The sequence below is a fragment of the Oenanthe melanoleuca genome, chromosome 1 (assembly GCF_029582105.1).
Source record: "Oenanthe melanoleuca isolate GR-GAL-2019-014 chromosome 1, OMel1.0, whole genome shotgun sequence".
NCBI lineage: Eukaryota > Metazoa > Chordata > Aves > Passeriformes > Muscicapidae > Oenanthe > Oenanthe melanoleuca.
In genome coordinates this window covers 14,503,767-14,523,511 of record NC_079333.1, presented here as the reverse complement: position 1 = coordinate 14,523,511, position 19,745 = coordinate 14,503,767, and the positions used below count along the sequence as shown (strand labels likewise).

The following is a 19,745-nucleotide window of genomic DNA, read 5'->3' as shown; positions in this document are numbered from 1 at the left end:
ACATATTAAAGGACATATATCTTGAAGTACACAGACCTCCTGCAGAGCTTTGAGGATTAGAGTTTATTCATAGAAGGGAAAGCTAAGTTTTAGAAACTTAAGTTATGATTTGTACAGTATTGAACTAGCCTCTCCATGTTAACTTGTCAGATGTTTAAAAGATGGTGGATGCTATGGGCAAGCAGAAAAGCCAGCTAGTTCACCATTCTGTGTTTCCTCACATCTCTGTCCAATACCACTGGTTTCCTTTTCTGGCAATTTATTTTTAAATGGCTTTTTTACATTTTCTTTAAAATCAGGTATGTTCTTAATATAAAATTAAAATAGCTGGAAATTAATATGGAACTGTTACTTGTTATGTTAAAAACAAAGCTATCAATGCTTTTCTCAGTAAAAAGAAAAGGTAACAAATGAGAGTCACTAGCTATGTCTTTTTTTTTTAAATTTAAAGTCCAGTTCTTTCAGAGCTGAAAAGTGGAGGCTTATAAAGCAGCAGAAATCCCCAGTTTTCTTCTAATAAAAAGAGAATAAAGGAACAAGTAATTCTTTAATCTTGATAAATGTCATAATCTGAAATAGATTGGTTTTTTTTCAATAAACACAGATAATTTATTTCATTTAATAAAAAAGCTCATTTTAAAATAGTATTGGGTTTGATGTACACCTTATTTTGCAACAGCCAATTAACTAATAAAAAAATCATATGCATTCTAGTTGACATGCAAAATGTAATCATCCAAGGTGTGGGGAAGTTTATCACTGTCATCAGGGAAAATGTAAATATTCTGCATATCCTCTGCTATTTCTCTTAATTTACCATGAAATTCTGGCAACTTGTGTTTTTCTCTTGTATAATGATGTTCACATGAGCAGAGACCAAGATTCTGTCAGTGGTTATGTCACATCATGGTTCACAGCTCATAAAAGACTTTTCAGTGGGGAAGTCTGTCTCTGTGATGACCTGATGCACCTCTGGTTCACTCTTTTAATCCCTTGTGCTCTGAAGTGTCCATCCCTTTAGACTACAGATCATGAAAGTTTTTCTGCACCACACCTAAAGCAACAAGGCTTATCAACTTTCCTAACTTACAGGAAGTACTGTAAGGAGAATTACACAAAATTTTAAGGTTTTTCCAAGAATTTACTATACAGCCACAATAGCAGGAAAACTGCATTCCCATGCAAACAGGGGTAGCCATTCAGTGATGCATGTGTAACCTTTAAATGTTTGCTGTTCTCCAGAAGATAACAGGGAGAGGTTATGCTAGGTAATTGATTGCAAAGTGTCATGGTTCCTGTTTCTTGTTTTGGTACAATTCCCCTTTTATTCTTTTCACTTTCTTAATGCCTGTACAGCTCCCTTACTTAATTAGTTGCTGCTTAATAGCCTGATGAACCAGATACTGAACCTTACTCAAGGGAGCAGTATATTTATACATTTCTCTTCTCAGACATCTTGTGACATCCTCATGTCTTAAATTTGCTCTTCATTTGGCTGTCTACAATATTTTTGGAATTGTGGCATGTACAATATTTATGATAGGAACTTGATGATACCTTGTGTCCTAGAATAGCTTTGCTTCTTGGAAGTTTATTTCCAAAGCAATCATCTGAAAATACTGTGGTTCTCAACCAGCCTGAACAGGTCTGGTGTTCGTTCAAGATGTTTTTTTGATCATTGCATGCCACTTGTTCCAACATCCTGGATACATCTTCAGCTGATGTTTAGTTCCAGTGACACTGTAGAATCACAGAATGGTTTGAGTTGGGAGGGACCTTAATGATCATTCAGTTCCATCCCCCTGCCATGGGCAGGGGACCTTCCAATACATCAGATTGCTCGAAATCCCATCTAGCCTGGCCTTGAACATTTCCAGGGAAGGGGCAGCCACAACTTCTCTGGCAGCCTATTGCCAGGGCCTCACCACCCTCAGAGTAAGTAACTTCTTCCTAATATTTAATCTACTACTTTCAGTTTAACCTACTTTCTTTCAGTTTAAAAGCATTTCTCCTTATCACTACACATCTTGTGAAAAGCCCCCTCTCCTGCCTTCATGAAGGCCCCCTTTAGACAATGGAGGGCTGCTTTAAGGTCTCCTTGAAGTCTTCTCCAGACTCAGGAACTCCAAATCTCTCACCCTGGCCTCACAGAGGAGCTGCTCCAACCCTTTATCATCTTCATGGTCCTCCTCTAGACCCACTCAAGCAGGTTGATGTTCATCTTGTGTTGGGCCCCAGAGCTGGCTGCACCAGAGCAGAGGGGCAGTATTCCTTCCTCAGCCTGCTGTCCATGGAGCTTTGGATATAGGATACACTGGGTTTCCTGGGCTCTGAGCACACATGGCTAGCTCATATTTGGTTTTTCATCCACCAGGACACTCAAGCCTTTTCCCAGGGCTGCTCTCAGTCCACTCACTGTGCAGCTTATATTGATTTTGGGATTTCCCCAACCCAGATGTAGGAGCCCACACATGGCCCTGTTGAACTTGAACCTGGGGTTTTCCCAGGCCTGCCTCTCAATCCTGTCCAGGTCCCTCTGAATGACATCCCTTCCCTCTAGAGTATCAATCACATCACTGACCTTGGTGTCACCTAGCTGAGATTGCTCTCAGTCCTACTGTCCATATCCTCAACAAAGATGTTAAATGACACTGATTCGTGTATTGCCTAGATTCTACATCTCTACTACTGTGTGTGGGAATCCCGTTTCCTTCCTTAAAAGCGTCTGGTTAATAGGATTACTCTCTTCAGTTATAGTCAGGACTCTTTGGAGAAGTTTAATGATGTTATTACCAGAAAAAAAGGTGAAGACTTAAGTATGGAACAAAAGCCCTAGACAAAGATAGACCCTTTTGGCATGACTGTGACCTCACTAAGCCAAACTTCAGGCAAGTATCTCTGATGGCTTGATAGTGCTAACCCAAATGTCTGCCATAAATTCTTCTCTTGCAGATATGCTTTTGTGCCCTAGTGTAAAAAATGGCAGTGAATTCTGCTGCTTCAATACATAATGAAATTTTTGTACTTAGCATCTCTTAATAATGAATGACGTATTTCCATACTGCTTCTTCCCCTCCTGCTGTCCCTTACAGCCCAATTTCAAAAAGCATCTGCCAGGCTCTAAAGCCTGAGTTTTGAAAAAGTTTGGTTTTGAAATGGCTTGCTGCTTATATCTCAAATCAAAAGCTGTTATTTTCCCTCTACAAAGCCTCCAACCCTTGAAGAGCCTTAAATCTGTATGTTTTTCATAGGCCTGTGCTGTTAGCAGAGGAGAATAGGTTTGTAAGTTCAGAGGCCAAGTTCAGCCTTTTTCTGTACATGTAAATGGGGAATTTTTTCTCCTCCTTGCTCTTTGTGGTCCTCTGTAGTGCTATGGCATATTTCTCACTCACAGTTTCCTGAAGTGATGCCATTTGGTGGGAGCAAGAGTTCGTGTGTGTGGTAGCATGGCCCCTGGGTTGCTGTATCTTCAGTTGGTTAGCACAAACACACAGATGCTCTCAAGCAGTGAAATGTTCTCTGTTACAAAAATCATCACTTAGGGCACAGCAGTCTTTATAAGAATACTGTTTCTGAAAACAGCCATGTATTTCTGGGGTTTTTTCAAAACCTTTCAGTTTTGTGGCACCACAGCTGAACTCTGAGACAACTAATTTACATCCCCCCCAACTAGCTGTGTAGGCTGCCAGTTGATCATCCTGCCTTAAAAGGTTTGAGTAAAGAAAATCATGTAGCCAAAGGTCCCCCCTTAATCACATTACTCACAGTGCTTACTTCTGTCATGCACATTAGCAGAGGGTTAGTTTAGGGGATAAAGATGGCAAAGGAACTCTTGTTCTGAAAATCCATAACTGCTCTTTCAGTGTCAAAAAATTAGGCAGATGTCAGAGATATCATTTTTACACAGAAAAGGGAAAAGAGGGAGAAGAGAATAATGAAATTGCTAACCTAGGCCAGTGTTCAAGTTTGAGCACATCATTGTAGTTTATGATTTAGCTTAATGCCATAATTTCTGGGCCTTCTGTAAATTCACATCCTGTTGCAATTGTCTCTAGTCACAGAGGAGCAAAGAGAACTAACTCCATGAATAAAGCAGGAAAAACTCTGAATATTCGTTCAAATACTGGTTCAAATATTCCCCAGAATAGGATAAAACCCAAAAGTGGTTAGATATTGATATCAAAAAATTGATATATTTTATTTGAAAGAGGCAAAGAGAAAGAAAGATAAAAGAAATAAAGAAATGGCAAAAAATAGGGGGGGCAGGCAAGGAGAGTGACAGAGATGAAATAGAAGCATATCACCTCCTCCATGGGCCCAACATTTAATTGTTTCCTTCCATCTGATCTTCTTGGTGGTGAGGGTCCCCTGCTGAAAAGGATTCTATACAGGATTCTATAATGGATTAATATATATTTGGGCAGGTGGGAACACACAGGTACCTCCCTGAGGGAGGCAAGTTAGACACTGTCCCTTGCAAGACTGTGGGTCTGTTACATCATGTAGTATCACTGCAGTGCTCTGGTGCAAGGTCTGGGGACCCCTTTGGGGGGTGTTACAACCCAGTTTATCACACAAAGGAAACTAAGCCTCTGTGAATGAGATGGATCCGACCCAGGAAGGTTTGAAATTTCCCAAAAACGTGATTAAAACCAAACGAGGTTAGATGTTGTTGCCAAAAAAACTTGATATATTTTATTTAATAGTAAAAGAGGCAAAGAGAAAGAAAGATGAAAGTAAGAAATAGAGAGTTGTGTGTGGGGATTGGGGGGACCAGGAGAAAGTGATGGGGTTAAGTAGAAACTCATCACCCTTCTGGGGGTCCCAGCAACATCTTGTTCTTCTCCTCCATCTGGTCTTCTTGGTGGTGAGGGTCCCCTGCAGCAGTGCCAAAAAGCACAGAATCCCATGGGTTAATATACATTTGGGCCAGGTGGGAACACCCAGCTGCCTTCTCTGAGAGGGCAGGTTTGACACTGTCCCTTGCAATACTGTGGATCTGTTGCATCATGTTGCAGTGCTCTGGTGCAGGGTCTGGGGACCCCTTTGGAGGTGCCTTTGGTGGACCATGACACCCTTCAGCTATCCTTCATATGGATGTGGCTTTTCCTGGAGTGAAGGGGCTCCTGGGCTCCTCTGCACAGTGGAGGATGGGCATTCACTGCCTCTCACCAGAGACTTTTTCTACCCCTCATCCTCCCCCACTTTGGTGGGGGTTTGTGTGAACCTGGCAGCAGATAACCATGGGGCTACAGCCCCTGAAAGGTGCTGGGCTGAGCTCTGCAATGGATGCTCTTCCAGATGCTTTGAACAGTAGTGTCACTTTTCTTATCTCTCTTCCTTAGGTGATTTAACTCACAGTTCAGGGTTTTGGTCAGGAGGCCTATTCATGGTGAGCTTGGGTGCATCTTTTGTTATGTACTTTTGTATAACAGGCAGAACCATAACATTTCAGTCTCTGACACATCCTGCCACCAGTGTCATGTCAGGTCTCTGGAAAGGTGCTGCCTATGTACACAAATTGTTTTCTCAGCCCCCACAGTCATATGGCCTAAGCACGATTAAGAGCTGAGTGTTTAATGTGCACTGAATACACAGCAGCACTCTGAGAATTAGTAAGTTTTTTCCAGGCCACATCACTGTGCTCTAAATTGTGGTGTCAGTTCATGTAATCTAGTTCTGTTTTGTCAGAGAATCAGTGAAATCTCCTGTGCCAAAGTGCTGCAGTAGTAGCATGTGGGGGGTGACCTATAAATTCAGTGTGCTGCCCATCATGTTCTCTGTCACTAGTTCCTTGCTACAACTCCTTCTAAATTTTGTTTTCCTGCTGTTTTAAAGTTTGGCTTCAATTTAAACATCAATGGGTATTGTCTGATGAGAAGATAATGGAAACTGAAGAGGCAGTTTTAGGCTGACAGTTAAATAGGTTGGAGTACAGTTCTTGGGACTTAAATTTCAGATTACAGTTCCCAGTAAAGGAGTGGGGTGAGTTAAAGACCATGATTCTAAATATTTAATTTCAGGTCTCTGCTTATAACTGCTGCCTAACCATGCCCCTAGTGAAGCACACAAGCAAGCAAAACAATTTCCCTCTTTAAAGTTTTCAGCATCCTATTAGCTTCCCAAAAGAGAAGTCTTGATATTTTTGGGCTGTTACTGAGGCCAGAATCTCTTACAGATAAATAATTTAGCTGACAGTGAGTTGATCTGGTTTTACCGTACACTCTAGGGTTTGGGGTAAAAAGGAAAATTAAAACTTGACAACAAAATCCCATACATTGGGTTGTTTTGGAGTGCAGGTGTCAGCCTGTCAGCCTGCTGAGTAAGCCTATTACATTTCAAGGTTTGGGACTTGTAAAAGTCTCTTTTGAGCCCAGGTTTGTGTGGGTTTTTTTTTAAAAGCACAGGCTCAGCCAGGTACCCTGGGGCACCACTAGCACTTTCCAGTCTGTTCATCAAAGAGCTTGATTAGCAGTGTCTGGTGTGGTGTGTGGAAAAACTGGGAAGCCTGAGACAGGAGGTGAGTGCTGGAGGCTCAACTTGCAAACATGAGACACAGCAAAGTCTTATCTCTCCTGCCTTTAGTATTGGCCATGGCAAAATTTCAGTTGTCCCTGTGGACTCCTAAGCTTTTTTAAAAATTATCTTGACTGTTTCTATTGAGTGGTGTGAAAGTGTGTGTTTTATTGAGAAGGGGAGGAAAGGAAATGCACATTGGAATTGCTTACAGGTTTCTTATTGGGCTAATCCTGCACATAAATGGTCACTTATTCGTGTGCACTTCATTCAGTAGGAATAATTGCTCCTATATAAAATATATTATCTGAGAAGATTGCTGTCTAGGTGTGAAATGGGTGAAGGCCCTAGGTAAGACCACAGAAAGGTTTCAGATCTCATGGACAACAAGTTCACCTACTCTCTGACTATTGAAATACTACTGCTCTGTGTTACAGGGAGAGGAGGCTTCTCACATTGCGGAAAGAAGTGACACTAAAAGATCTCCTATGTTATTTTTCTGACTGTGTTGTACTTGAGATACATATTCAGTTCTTGGAAGTGTTTCTACATCCCTGTTTCTGGAAAAATAGCTGGACTAGCACAAATTACCTGTAATTTTTGATCTGCCCTACTCAGGCCAGTGATGCAGCCTGAATAAATTAAAAAGTTTTCTGGTGCCAAAAAAGGTGGCATGATCAGTTGGAATGAGTTCAAATTTACTCATTTTGTCCAAGGGTGTATGAGAGGTGGAATTGGTTTCCTTTCTGTCTGAGAAGAAAAAGGGTTGGTGTGTTCACCCATGGAGATCTCTACTTCCCTTGCTTGAGAGCTGGTTAATGTGTTCCTTCACAGCAGAGTTGTGAGAGCTTGACACAGTATTCAGACACACAAGTACTGTCTGTTAAATTTGATAACAGGGTCCTACCTTCATAAAATGTTGTAACTGCATTTTTTTCTAGAGGTAAAAGGAGGAGAGTAATGTAAAAATATGACTCTTGGAGCTGCAGTGCTTGGCTGCTGCTAAGCTGTGGGACAAGAGAGGAAAATAGGAAAGTCACACTGCTTGTTTTGTTCTCATTAGGTCATGAGAGAGTGGGAAGAGGCAGAACGCCAAGCAAAGAACTTGCCAAAGGCTGACAAGAAAGCTGTTATCCAGGTAAGGGAAAATGCAACCACAGCCTTCCCATCTGGGGCCCAGTTAAAATACAAGGGGTGCTGGGTGTGGTGTGATGTAATTTAATAATCTGCTTTCTGGGGATTTCATGTTATTCTCTGCTCTTTTTTTTCTTGTCTGTGCTGATGTCTTCTGTTTCTATTGTGATTGATGCTTTTTCCAGCATTTCCAGGAGAAAGTGGAATCACTGGAACAGGAAGCAGCAAATGAAAGACAGCAGCTTGTGGAGACTCACATGGCACGAGTGGAAGCCATGCTGAATGACCGTCGGCGCATTGCTCTGGAGAACTACATCACAGCCCTGCAGACTGTCCCACCCAGGGTGAGTGTGACACCACAGGCTCTGCCAGGCTCAGAATCATTGTAGTTGTCCTGGGGAAATGCAGATGTGCCCAGGTGCAGTCCAGCTTTGGAGCCAGGAGTGTGCTCACTGTGCAGGAGCTGGGACAGCAGTGAGACAATTTGCCTAAATGCAGACACAAGCTCCCCATGTGCATATTTGTTGATGGATACATACATAATAAAGATACTTCAACAAATCACATGAAAGTGATTTGGTTGTCAGAAATCATAGCTATTCACAGATCCTGCAGGAGGATGGTGTCCCTCCAAGTGATACATGTTAGGATGCTTCATCATGAGAACATGGAGCCTAAAGATAGGATGGCTGTGATTTTTTGGGTTGTTTGTTGAACTGTTAAAGTGTTTTGTTAAGGATCTTGTGAGGATTGTTGGATCACATGAGGTTAGCACACTAGCAATTTAAAGTTGTCTGCTTTGGTTGTGGTGGCTGTTGTTGGGTGTAAACATGTACATTCAGAATGCAGATGGAATGGAATTTAATGACTCCTTATCTCTGACACTTGTTTCAATACCACAATAGCTGGTCAGTGGCGTCTAGAGAAAGAGAATTTGCACAAGGACTAGGGGAAAGCCATAAATTGTTTTATCTATCTCTGGCCTCTTGAACACTTCCTAGATGGAAAAAACATTGTTACACTGCTGAGTCTTTTAGTGAGTTTGACCTCACAGGGAGTTATACCAATATGGCTAATATGATTACATTACACATTTTCAGTAAATTTTCTTCTGAGGAGAAACCTCCATATTTGGTGACCATGGAAAAGTGGTCATTGTCTTAGTTCTTTATCACTGTCATCATAATTGAATGTTTTTTGCCACCTCATGGTACAAAACTCTCTTGCTTCTACCGTATCTGCCAAGTGAAAGTTAAAACCTTTCACTTAGGTAAAAGTGTCATGGAGTGACTTCAGGATAGTTGTGTGAAGAGTTTAATTTTGTAGTAGTAATTTGTGGAAAATGAAGCTAGTCAGTGTTAAATTGGCAGAGGATGTTATTTGGCCTGGGTGTGAGTTGCAGTTCATAACCTCTGACGCAGTGAGGGTAGTGAAAGGCTTAGGAGACAGATTAGTGAGTTATAAGCTAGGATGCAACTTCTTTTGAGAAGCTGGAGTCTGTGGCTCAGAACTGAGGTAAGGTGACTATATGGACTGGCTGCAGGTCATATTTGCTTTCTTACACTGTGGGTTTGGGTGTTTCACCAAAGGTAGGATTTCACATTTGGCATTTCTGGCCCCTCAGTTTAGGAAGGACACTGAGATGCCCAGATGTGTTCAGAGAAGGGCAACAAGGCTGGTGAGGGGCTTGGAGCACAAACCCTGTGAGGAACAGCTGAGGGAGCTGATGTTGTTTAGCCTGGAGAAAAGGAGGCTCAGAGGTGACCTTATCACTCTCTACAGCTCCCTGAAAGGTGGTTGTAGTCAGGTGGGGATTGGGCTCTTTTTCCAGGCAATAACTGACAAAACAAGAGGACACAGTCTTAGCTGCAAATATGGCTTGGATATAAGGAAAAAGTTTTTTATGGACAGAGTGATAAATTACTGGAATGGCCTGCCTGGGGAGGTGGTGGAGTCACCATCCCTGGATGTGTTTAAAAAGAGATTGGATGTGGCACTTGGTGCCATGGTTTAATTGAGGTGTTAGGGCATGGGTTGGACTTTATAGTCTTAAAGGTCTCTTCCAACTTAGTGATTCTGTGAGGATGAAACCTTGGGAGTGATTGATGATAGCTGAACAACCTAATGAGTTAATCCAGTCCACTAACTGCTTTGCAGGATATATAGCCAGAAGTTTGAATTCTCCGTGAATCCAAACTTTGGCTTCCTAGCCAAAGAGAAAATGGGCTTAATGGAAAATGCAACTCTGATACCCTAGCTGTATTTCACTCTGGCAGTTCTCTGTAAAGTAAAAGTGCATTTGATGCAGTTGTGTTATCTTTGAGAGAGTAATTCATAACCTTACTGATAATTTATTAAGTATTAATAGAAAAGGGGTGGGAGTGGAGGGTTCTGGAGTTCTCAAATTATTTTTAAGAACCTCCTTTACAGCCTGCTTCCAGTCACATAGTTTGCTATTAGTATGTTTACTACAAAAATAGATCGTAAATATTTTAAGTGATGGAGTCTCTTTCTCTAAAGTTGTGAGGAAGAATTTGGATTTAAATTTAAAAAATTAATTAGGCTATTTTTGTGAAAGTGCTGCATGCAGTTTGGAGGGTTAAAAGGTCCATGTATCCTCTGTGAATAGCTTCTGTATCAGATAAAAACTGTATCTGCAGGTTTTTTTCATGTGTTACACAGATGATTGTCCAGTGCCAGCGTCAGAGGTGTGCCTCTGAGTGCCACTCAGGGCATCAAGGGACAGAGGGAGCACACAGAGATGAAATTGCATAGTTCCAAGGTGTACAAGAAAATAAGCAAAAGCAAATATTTGTACTCTTGTCCTGTTCTCAGAAGCACTGCAGGCTCATGCAGGCTCCCCAGAAACTCAAAATTTGATCCTCATTCTTGATTCCTGATGCAGCTTTACTGTGCTGCTGTACTTTGCTGCCTTTGAAAATGGGGTGCAGCTGTTCAGTATCCAGTGTCAAAATATTATATTGTTTCATCCTGCTTGATGGGCTTGCTACAGGAAAGGAGGATTAGTGGCAGCTGGAAGCAATATGCCTCTAGTTTTTAAAACAGTTGGAAATTTTCCCCTTCATTTTGTACATTCAGTAGGGGAATTCAAATCCATCGTTCTCTGAGCAGATTGATTCTGTAATTTGCTTGTATTTCCCCTTTCATGTGCATGTCAAATTTTTGTGGATTTATGTCTCCCTTTATAATCTTTGATAGCAAGAGAGGCACATTATCTGTGGGAAGCTGGTGGTGGGTGACAAAAAGAAGCAGAAAATAGAATTGAAATTAAGGGAAGCATACAGGAAAACTTTGAAAGGTAATTAATTAACCTCTTTACTTTGCACATAAATTAAAGTGAGCATATAATCCTTAATTGCAGTTTAAAATGCTTCTCTTCTAATTCAGCACTATTTTACTGAAATGTAAATTCTTGCTTAGAAGAGCAGGCATTAAGATCAACCCTATAATGTACATTAATCCATCTGGTTTTTTTCCCATGTTTTCTTTTTCTTCAGAATTTACTCTGGTACCTTTTATGCTTGGGAGCAGTGTCTGTTCACAGAGAGAGCAGGTTGAAACTAGTCAGGTTTGGCTGTTTGGGCAGGGAAGAGGAATCTGCAGGGGGGCCCATGCTCAGTGTCTCAGTGTTTAGGAAGCTCAAAGCATTTCCTGAGTCCAAGGGGGTTGCTTTGGAAATACACAGTTGGAGGCAGGCCAAAGTGTTGCTACTGAATTGGTGATAAAAATCCTCCTGTGCAGCAGGAAGCAGCAGTCCAGCTCTAATACTCCACCCTTTAGCTCTGCTCCTCCAAACCCATTAACTTCCAGCTGTGAAATTCTTCACATATACTTCATTTTGTAGTTTTTTTCTGAAATAGCATGGATATCAGCTCTGGTTTTTATACAAAGTCAGATTTCAAGAAATGTGGTCACCTAATTCCATTTTCCAGTGTCTTGTTTTAAACCCTGGCACGCTTGTTATATCTAGAATTAAGAGTTATAAAATAGTGAGCAGAAAAAAAATTCGTCTAAATTTGTCAAAGTTCAGTAAGCTGAAATACTGAAAAACAAATAATGAGATTGAATCAAATAGTTTTCGTTTTATTTGACCTCCAGAGGAGCCCTTGAGAGGGGAGGCAAATGTAAGTCTTGGGCACCATTATAGCAATGTGATTTTTATGTGTGAGATAACATATTTTTTTACACATTAGCAGAAATTATGAGAAGGCATCTTTAACTCCACAGAACAAGTGTTTGGATGTGGATTTACTTGTCTTGCCCATGAGTATTTGCATTCATCCAGTTCAACTTTTGAATGTTTCTAAAATGAACTACTTCTCCTTGATAAAACATGACCTGCAAGTTAATAATGCAGCAAGTGAAATATGTACTGAATATGGTACACAAGGTATTCAGAATAGTGAATGAAAAGAAACAATTGTTGCACACTGCAAGAGCAGTAATTAGAAGGGACTGATGATTGATTTTTCTCTAAAGGCAAGGTTAGATAGCACAATACAGCATTGTGAAAGTATCCTCTCTGATTTAGAGTGAATTTTGATCAAAATGACAAGCCAGCTCAGAATTTCCCATGGAAGTTCCATGGCACAAAGTCAGGAAGTTTCACAGAAGTGCTTTAATATGGTTTTTGTGTGGTTTCTCTGTAGTAAGTATTTTGGATTTCCACGAGGAGAGATTTTAGCCATGCAAACTACATTTGATGTTTCCATTTTCCAAGCTCAATGAAACTGCACTGTTTCATCACTCCCTTAAATTCTGAAATAGCAGATTAGGATCAGTATGGAGATCATGGTGGGGGAATATCTTCATGTTTATATATTCGTATTTATGTGAGTGTGTTTATATATAACTTAATATATAATAAGATGAACTTATTATAAGTTCATCCTTTTCTGTCCAGTCTGTCCTAGCCTGTTACTTTGATGTGTCTTGGGGGCAAGAAAAGTTGAATTATCAGGAAAGGTAGCTAAATTTTCTGTCTTCAGAATTTTCTTATTGCTGTTAAACTTCCTGGTCTTCTAGGCTTCATTTTGATAAAGCTTTCCAGTTGACATTTTGGTTGTTTGGCCATTACGACAAGGTTCTGAGGATTACTCACTTTCCAGCATTTGTCCACAGTTTCTTGCAACTTAACTAAGAATACTTGGCTTTGGGGACTTGGAGTTATTTTCCTCATGAATGAATTTTCAGCAATGGAGATGCTAAGTTTAATTCTCTGGCAGGATATGGCTTCACTTCTCTATTTCTGTCTGACATATCTTCTCCAAATAACCTTTGGTTTACTTTCCTCAGACGTTTCTGGATCTGTTGCTTCTCTTAAACGGAAGAGATTCTGAAATCTTTGGACTTCATATCTTAGGATTCATCTCTTGTGTAAATGTTAAATCAGTTTAGGCTCTATATTTGTCCATGAATCTAAGTCTTAAAACTTCACCTTCACCCACAGTTCTTCCTGTTTTGGGAAGCTGTGCACAGAGCTTCTGACACCTATTTTATTTTATCACTTCCACACCTTCTTCCCTGTGTCACTGTCAGTGCCTAGACAAGCTCTTTACCATTTCTGTTTATTCTTTAATCTGCTGCACAGTCAGGTCATCTTTCTATTCCTTCTCACTGCTCTGCAGCTTCAGGTGGGATGCACAAGCACAGCACCATAAGTGGGAATGGAGAGAAGGGGACTGCATTTCCAGAGTCCATCATAATCTCAGAGTTAAAGATGGGTCTTAGCTGGATGCTGGGGAACACTTCCTGTTTTGGCACTGCATTATTGTGCAGAGCAGGAAAGTTCATAGAATACATGTCTTATCCTTCAGTCAGTGCTCTGCCATCACTGTGTATATTTTCAAGTTCCCTTCATATGCTGATCTTTTTTTTCCTTTGTATGCAATTACATGCCTGAAGTCATATATCTAGTAGGTTTTGCTAATTAATATTTGCATTATTATTAATACTTTACATTTTTGTAAAAGCTGGCATCTAATCTGAGAAACTTCAGAAAACTGGGCAGATGTCTCTTTCTTCTTACTGGTTTTCCATCAGTTATGTGTTCTGAGTGTGTATATTCTGTAACTTAGCTCAGTGGTTCTTTTCCTTTGTTTTCTCCTCTGCTGAGAAAAAATATTGACAGGGCAGGAAGGTTATGATTTTTTTTTTCCCCCCTTAAGTTTTTCAGTCAAGACTGGGGATTGGTTGTGCATAGAAACATAGAAAATCTGAACACCCTCCTCAGGAACATTATCTGCTGCCTACTACTGCTATTTAATGGTGCATCCTGGTGGTGTTCAGTTGAGAGGATGTTCCTTATACTAGTCAGAGTTGCCTTCAGAAGATAGCACCAAGGGCTTTGGGCTTGGGATACATCTGCAGTGCAAGAAATGAAAACATGTGCCATTCTAAACTGATGGGTTTTGTTCTTTTTCTTCCCTGCAGCCTCGTCACGTGTTCAACATGCTGAAGAAGTACGTGCGTGCTGAGCAGAAGGACAGACAGCACACTCTCAAACACTTCGAACACGTCCGCATGGTGGACCCCAAGAAAGCTGCCCAAATCAGATCTCAGGTAATCCCCACTGATGGTCAGTGAGGTTGTGTTAGTTCATAACTGTTGTGAAATTCCTGTTAACCTGTTTTTTATAAAATACCCAACTCGTTTCCATGGACAGTTTTAAATGCAATCAGAAATAATCTGTTTTCTGTCAGAAGATTAAGGCAAAGTGATATAGTAATATGTGTATGATTTTTCTTCTGAAAAGAACTGAAAGCAGGTTTTTTGTCAGTCTGGACCATGAGTCAGTCATGGGCATGTGCTGAGGAGCCTTCCAGAGTATTAATGCTGACAGCCTTTGTTAGTGCTTTGGTAAATAATACCTCTGGGAAAACATCAGTATTAGCTTCAGCAACAACACATGGTTGTGCTTCTCTCAGCTGAAGTAGCAGAAACAGAGGTGGTGTAGCCATCTGACTGTGACAGACCTTTCTATAGTCATTGCAGAAGCGCTTGTAATGTGTAATAAATGTGATTACTGTGATGCACTCGAGTTTAATATATTCTTTTAAAATAGGCGCTGTCATTCATGGCATTTAACTGCTGAATGTTACTATAGTTCCTCAATGCGTATGCTTTGAAACATCTTTTATTTTGTTTTCACAAATCATAGAGGGCAAAAAAGTAGAAGGAAAACACCCAAGATTGAATATGTATCTGACTTTTGTAACAGCAATTAAAATTGGAGTCACAATGGATAAGCTGTAAAGACAGTGTGCTGGAATCTGTGGAATCAGCTGCTGTTCCCTCTGTAGGATTCAGTGGCAGTCACTTTCCAGCCACAGGTTTTGAATTGACTGACATCACTAAAAGAAAAATCAAAACCATGTGCCTCCCTTGATGGCAGATTAGATTTTCAAATATCTGTTTCAGCCAAATGTGTACATGGAGATTATGCTCTCTTGAAATTGCTGGAGTGAGAAATGCACTCTTCTAAAAGTCCTCTGTAGTGACTGCTGTCTGTGCATTGTCTTAAGCATCTAACATGACTTCTTTTTCCCCAAGTCATTGGATTATTTAATAACAAAATTGTTATTCTATAATAAAAATCAGTGAAATTTTGCAGAGTGCAGGTTGTGTGGCAGCACTAGTGAAGAATAGAAACTGATATATAAATACAAGAAGTGTATTGCCTAACATGCCATTGTAGGAATGAGTATTGATGCAGCATTTTTGTGTCTAGAAGGAGTCAGATGGGGAAATGTGGCCTGGGAGTTCAGTTTTGAAATATTTTTCAGTGGAAACTGGAAAACAAAATATTTTCTTCAATAGTGTAAATATTTGGATTTGAAGAAATCATGCTGCTGTTTCATTAAAATTGCTGTCTGCAACTCATTTTATATGCTAGGCCTAATTATCTTGTCAGTCTTCTGAGTCTTTTAAGATGCACCTCAATTTCTCCTTCTACTGAAGAAAGGTGATACTTGTGAAGAGTATCCTGGGGGAGCACATGTCATGTGTTGTTATAACTAAGCCTGGAACAATGAGAGGGAACTTAAGGCAATAGAGCTGTAATTGCATAAGAGGATGCAGTAATGCTTCTGGGTGGAAATATTTTTGTTTGCAGCTGAAAATGTTTGCAATTTGCAAATGTTACCTTTTTTTTTTTCTTTTTCTTTGGAGAGCTATTTCTTTTCAGAGTATTTGGATTAGGAAATAAACTAAAAAAACAAACACCTGAAGCAATCTGGTGCAGTAATCACGGTGCCTCACTTGGTTTATGTGTTATGTGAAAACTTATGAGTATGGGCAAATGTAAATGCTGCTGAAAGAAGAATGAAGCTGTGGATTTCTGCCACAATAGCTGCTTGTGTGCCTGTTCTGCTCCACAGCAAATGTAAACCCCTACTTTAAATTACTGCATTTCCATGGGGTTTCAGGTGGTTGCTATGGAAGAGCACAGAACGCTATTTTTGTAGCAGCTGTAGGAGAGAGGTGAGTTTTGTAATGGGTTTGACAGTTTTTATACATAGAGCATATTGAAATCTTACAGCTGCTCAAGTGAGAACGGTCTTGCTTGCTGTAATCTGAAATTTGTGATAATGTCAAATTATCCATAGTATTGCCCTCCTTCAAATACTTTTGTTTCCATAGGTTATGACACATCTACGAGTGATATATGAACGCATGAACCAGTCTCTCTCCTTCCTCTACAATGTGCCTGCTGTGGCAGAGGAGATCCAGGATGAAGTTGGTATGCAAACTACTAATGTAGAAAAAGACTTGTATTTCTGTGATGAGAAATTACCACCAAAAGCAAAATCACATCATCTCACTTTTCCTATTGATATACTAACTCAGCTGAAAAATAGAAGAGTAAACCTATCAACGTCCTTAAATTTTATATTAAATTATAATGAACCCTTGGACGACAAATCCTGTATAAACCATGCAGTGGCATAATCATGCTGTTGTAAATGTCTTCCCTGAAATATGTTAATTGACATTTGTAGCCTTCCATGCTATAGGGGTGTAGCAATTGACAATGAGATTTAGCAAATCTATCCTTTGGGTATATGATTTACCTGGTAAGTATTTACATGATATAGACTGTTTGGAAATCCCACAGCTACAAAATTAGTTGCAGAGCCAAGCACCTGAGAAAAGTATAGGTATCAACTTGGCAGTATCCTAATGATCAGACATTTTAGTTCTTGGTTAGTTATCAAATTGAAACCACTGCCCCTCCCATTTGTTCCAGCATACAAACTGGACTGTGGATGATTCAGGTAGCAGCAGTCCCATGTTTGCCTCTTCCCTGAGAGCTATAATGGCAGATAGCTGTGAGGAAGGATGGTCTTTCCCTCCATCCAGATTCCTGCTCTTGATTGTGGCATTGCTGCAGCACAGAGATCTGCAGTACAGCACTCAGACCCTGCCATGTGCTGCTGTTGCAGCAAGGATACTGCACTCAGTTTTGGACATCACGTTGCTAATGTGTGTCTTTAAGAAAAATACAGTTTATTATTTACAGTTAAATGTAAAGGTCAGAGATGGGACAGTCATTTTTGGAGCAGCTTTTTTCACAAGTTATAATATTCTGCCAAATGGCAGTTAACATATTAATTTCACTAATAACCAGCTTCAGCTGATCATTAAGTCATTGATTTCTTCAAAACACGAGGGAGGGAGGCGTGCAACTGCAATAAGGATTAGAATGCATTTAGGACACAGGGAGGGGATGGACAGGGAGTAGTGGTGGATTCATTTGCCCAAAGTATGAGTTATGATGATGTGCTTCTGCTTGAGAGGGCTGGAGATGAGATCAAGAAATTATGGAAGGGATTGGGAGGCAGCCAAAAGATAACTGGTTAGTAATTGTCCTTAACCATGTGTTTCTGTGCTCCACAATTATAAGGCACAATCAACAATCTCAGTCTGTGGGTGTAGAGTCATTCAGGGAGGAACAACATCGTACTGAGAATTTGAAAGCATATCATTTCTGTAGAAAGATGTCAGTACTGTGAGGTCTTTGAGATGCTCAGTTAGTTTTCTCTTTGCACTGCTGTCATTCCCTTGGGGTTTTTGCTTCAAATTTCAATTTCTTCTATTCTTGGTAATGTTTATGCTCGTTGCTGAAAACATTCTTTTAAATTTTGGTCTCCTTTCTATGTACTGAAGTGGAATAAGAATTTCAGAATCTTTGATGTGACATGAGACCAAAAAGTCTAGTAACTGCAGAGTGGTTTACAAGGATCTGACTCCTAATCTCAAACATAATATTAATTTTTAGGGGCAAAAAAGACCCTAAATTTAGTAAGGTATTATTTCCTAATAAGTTGAGAACAGTTAAGAAATCACAAAGAAAATGTTTGTCACAGTCTCTTGAGTAGTTTTTCCTTACCTTGATTTTTTTTGTTGTTGTTTTAATGGTTTAGGCTGTTCTAAAAATTCAGAGCATTGCAAAGTTTAAAGCAATTAAAACAAAGTTCTCATAGTTGGGAGTTACTGAGCACCACAGATTAAAGTACTATCTTTTCTGGGTAAAATATTTGATCTAGATAAAATAGTTTTCTATAATGCAATGTCTTTCTGTATCAACGTATTTCTTGTTGATAATATTGTCTGTGTACTTGGTTTTACATGTTTTAATGCAAGTTTGTGGAGGTCATTCCCATCTGTTCAAGAGGACAGTATCCTCCTAGCTTTGAGCCCTCTAGCTCTGATCAGCCTGTTTTAAAATCTGTTCCGAAATTACTGAATTTCTTAGTCTCTATACTCTTCCCAAACCCATGGAAAAGGACACCTATTACGGCTGCAATATCTGTGGAGAAGTAAACTTCTAATAAAACTTCACTTTGTAGCATTCCTAAGAAATATCACAGCTCTCATTAAAAAGATACATGTGTGATTAAATACCTTTTGTTGGAACCATTGACTTAGAAAGTCTGAGTCAGTAGAAAATTTGAAAAATAAGCTAGGTAAGAACATCTCACACAGAGTGTCTGACTAATAAATTACATATAAGGAGATATGGTTGAAAATGGTTTTAGTTAATTTTCTTTCCTCATTATAGTTTTACTTCCTAGGTCCACTCTGCTCCAGAGTTCTTAATGAGCAGTTTTTACCTTGAGGAATGGATAATCTTTGCTTTAGACAACAGAGCTCTAACAAAGGTAGTTTTTTCCTGAATCAAACAAGTAGCTCTATGAACAGGAATGTAAATGAGATCTAGTTTCCTGTGAATTTGTACTGTGGGTTTAATTCCTCTTACATCTAATGTGGTGCTGTTTTTCACTCAGTTTTTCTCATTGCTAGAAATATGACCTATTTTTGGACAGTTAAATCACAGTCTAGCAGTTGGACATTTGAAGTTTCTTTAAAATACACACTATGTTTGAAGTTTCTACCTTAGAAGGCAGGCTTACAGGCATTGTTTTAGTGTGTGCAATCCAAAACAAAAAATCCAGCTGCTATGATTAAAGCAGGCTTTTGTGCCTTTTAAGAGCAGCCCTTTCTTGTTATTTTATAAGTCCAGTGAAGATGCTGGCAGGAATTTAGGGTAAAATTTAATAGAGTGGTAGTCCTTACCTGCAGGTGTCCATCACCAGCTGATGTCTACCAGCTTTAACAGTGGATGTCATAGGAGCATATCAATAGCTGGAAGACCCACAGCGCTCCAGAGGGTTTAAAACAGCACTTCAATTAAGTGAGAGCTTTCATCCTAAACATGTGACCAATGTGTAATGTGCAAATGCCCCATAAGGGTTTCAGGCACCGTAATGTAGCAGCAAATTCCAGATGTGCGAGGAAGGATATTGCTGGCTGGCTGTTATTTGTGCTGGGACAGGGGGAAAGGAGCCAGTCTGAGAGCTGCAGAAGGAGGTCACCTGACCATGGTTGTTCTGAAAAAGCTTGGGAAGAATAAGAATAACCAGGTCATTTGGGTAGGAGACTGGCATTCAGGCTGCAGATGATTTCTCAAGGGGCAACAATGTAAATGTGCTAAAAACCAGGTCATTCTTGGCAATTGATGTAGTTCTTGGTGATAAATAGAGTTTCTTATGAGCAGGACTATGCTCCATGAA

The 19,745-nt window shown here is 40.0% G+C and overlaps 1 protein-coding gene across 4 annotated transcripts in view; it reads left to right on the top strand.

Moving 5' to 3' along the window:
- APP (amyloid beta precursor protein) overlaps nt 1–19,745 on the top strand; it is a 181,553-nt gene that overhangs the window by 119,748 nt on the left and 42,060 nt on the right. For all 4 annotated transcript variants that reach the window (XM_056495361.1, XM_056495350.1, XM_056495339.1 and 1 more), the window contains 4 exons: nt 7,580–7,654; nt 7,836–7,994; nt 14,104–14,232; nt 16,312–16,411. In XM_056495361.1, the coding sequence (XP_056351336.1) occupies nt 7,580–7,654; nt 7,836–7,994; nt 14,104–14,232; nt 16,312–16,411 (463 nt within the window). The remainder of the gene's footprint in view (nt 1–7,579; nt 7,655–7,835; nt 7,995–14,103; nt 14,233–16,311; nt 16,412–19,745) is intronic.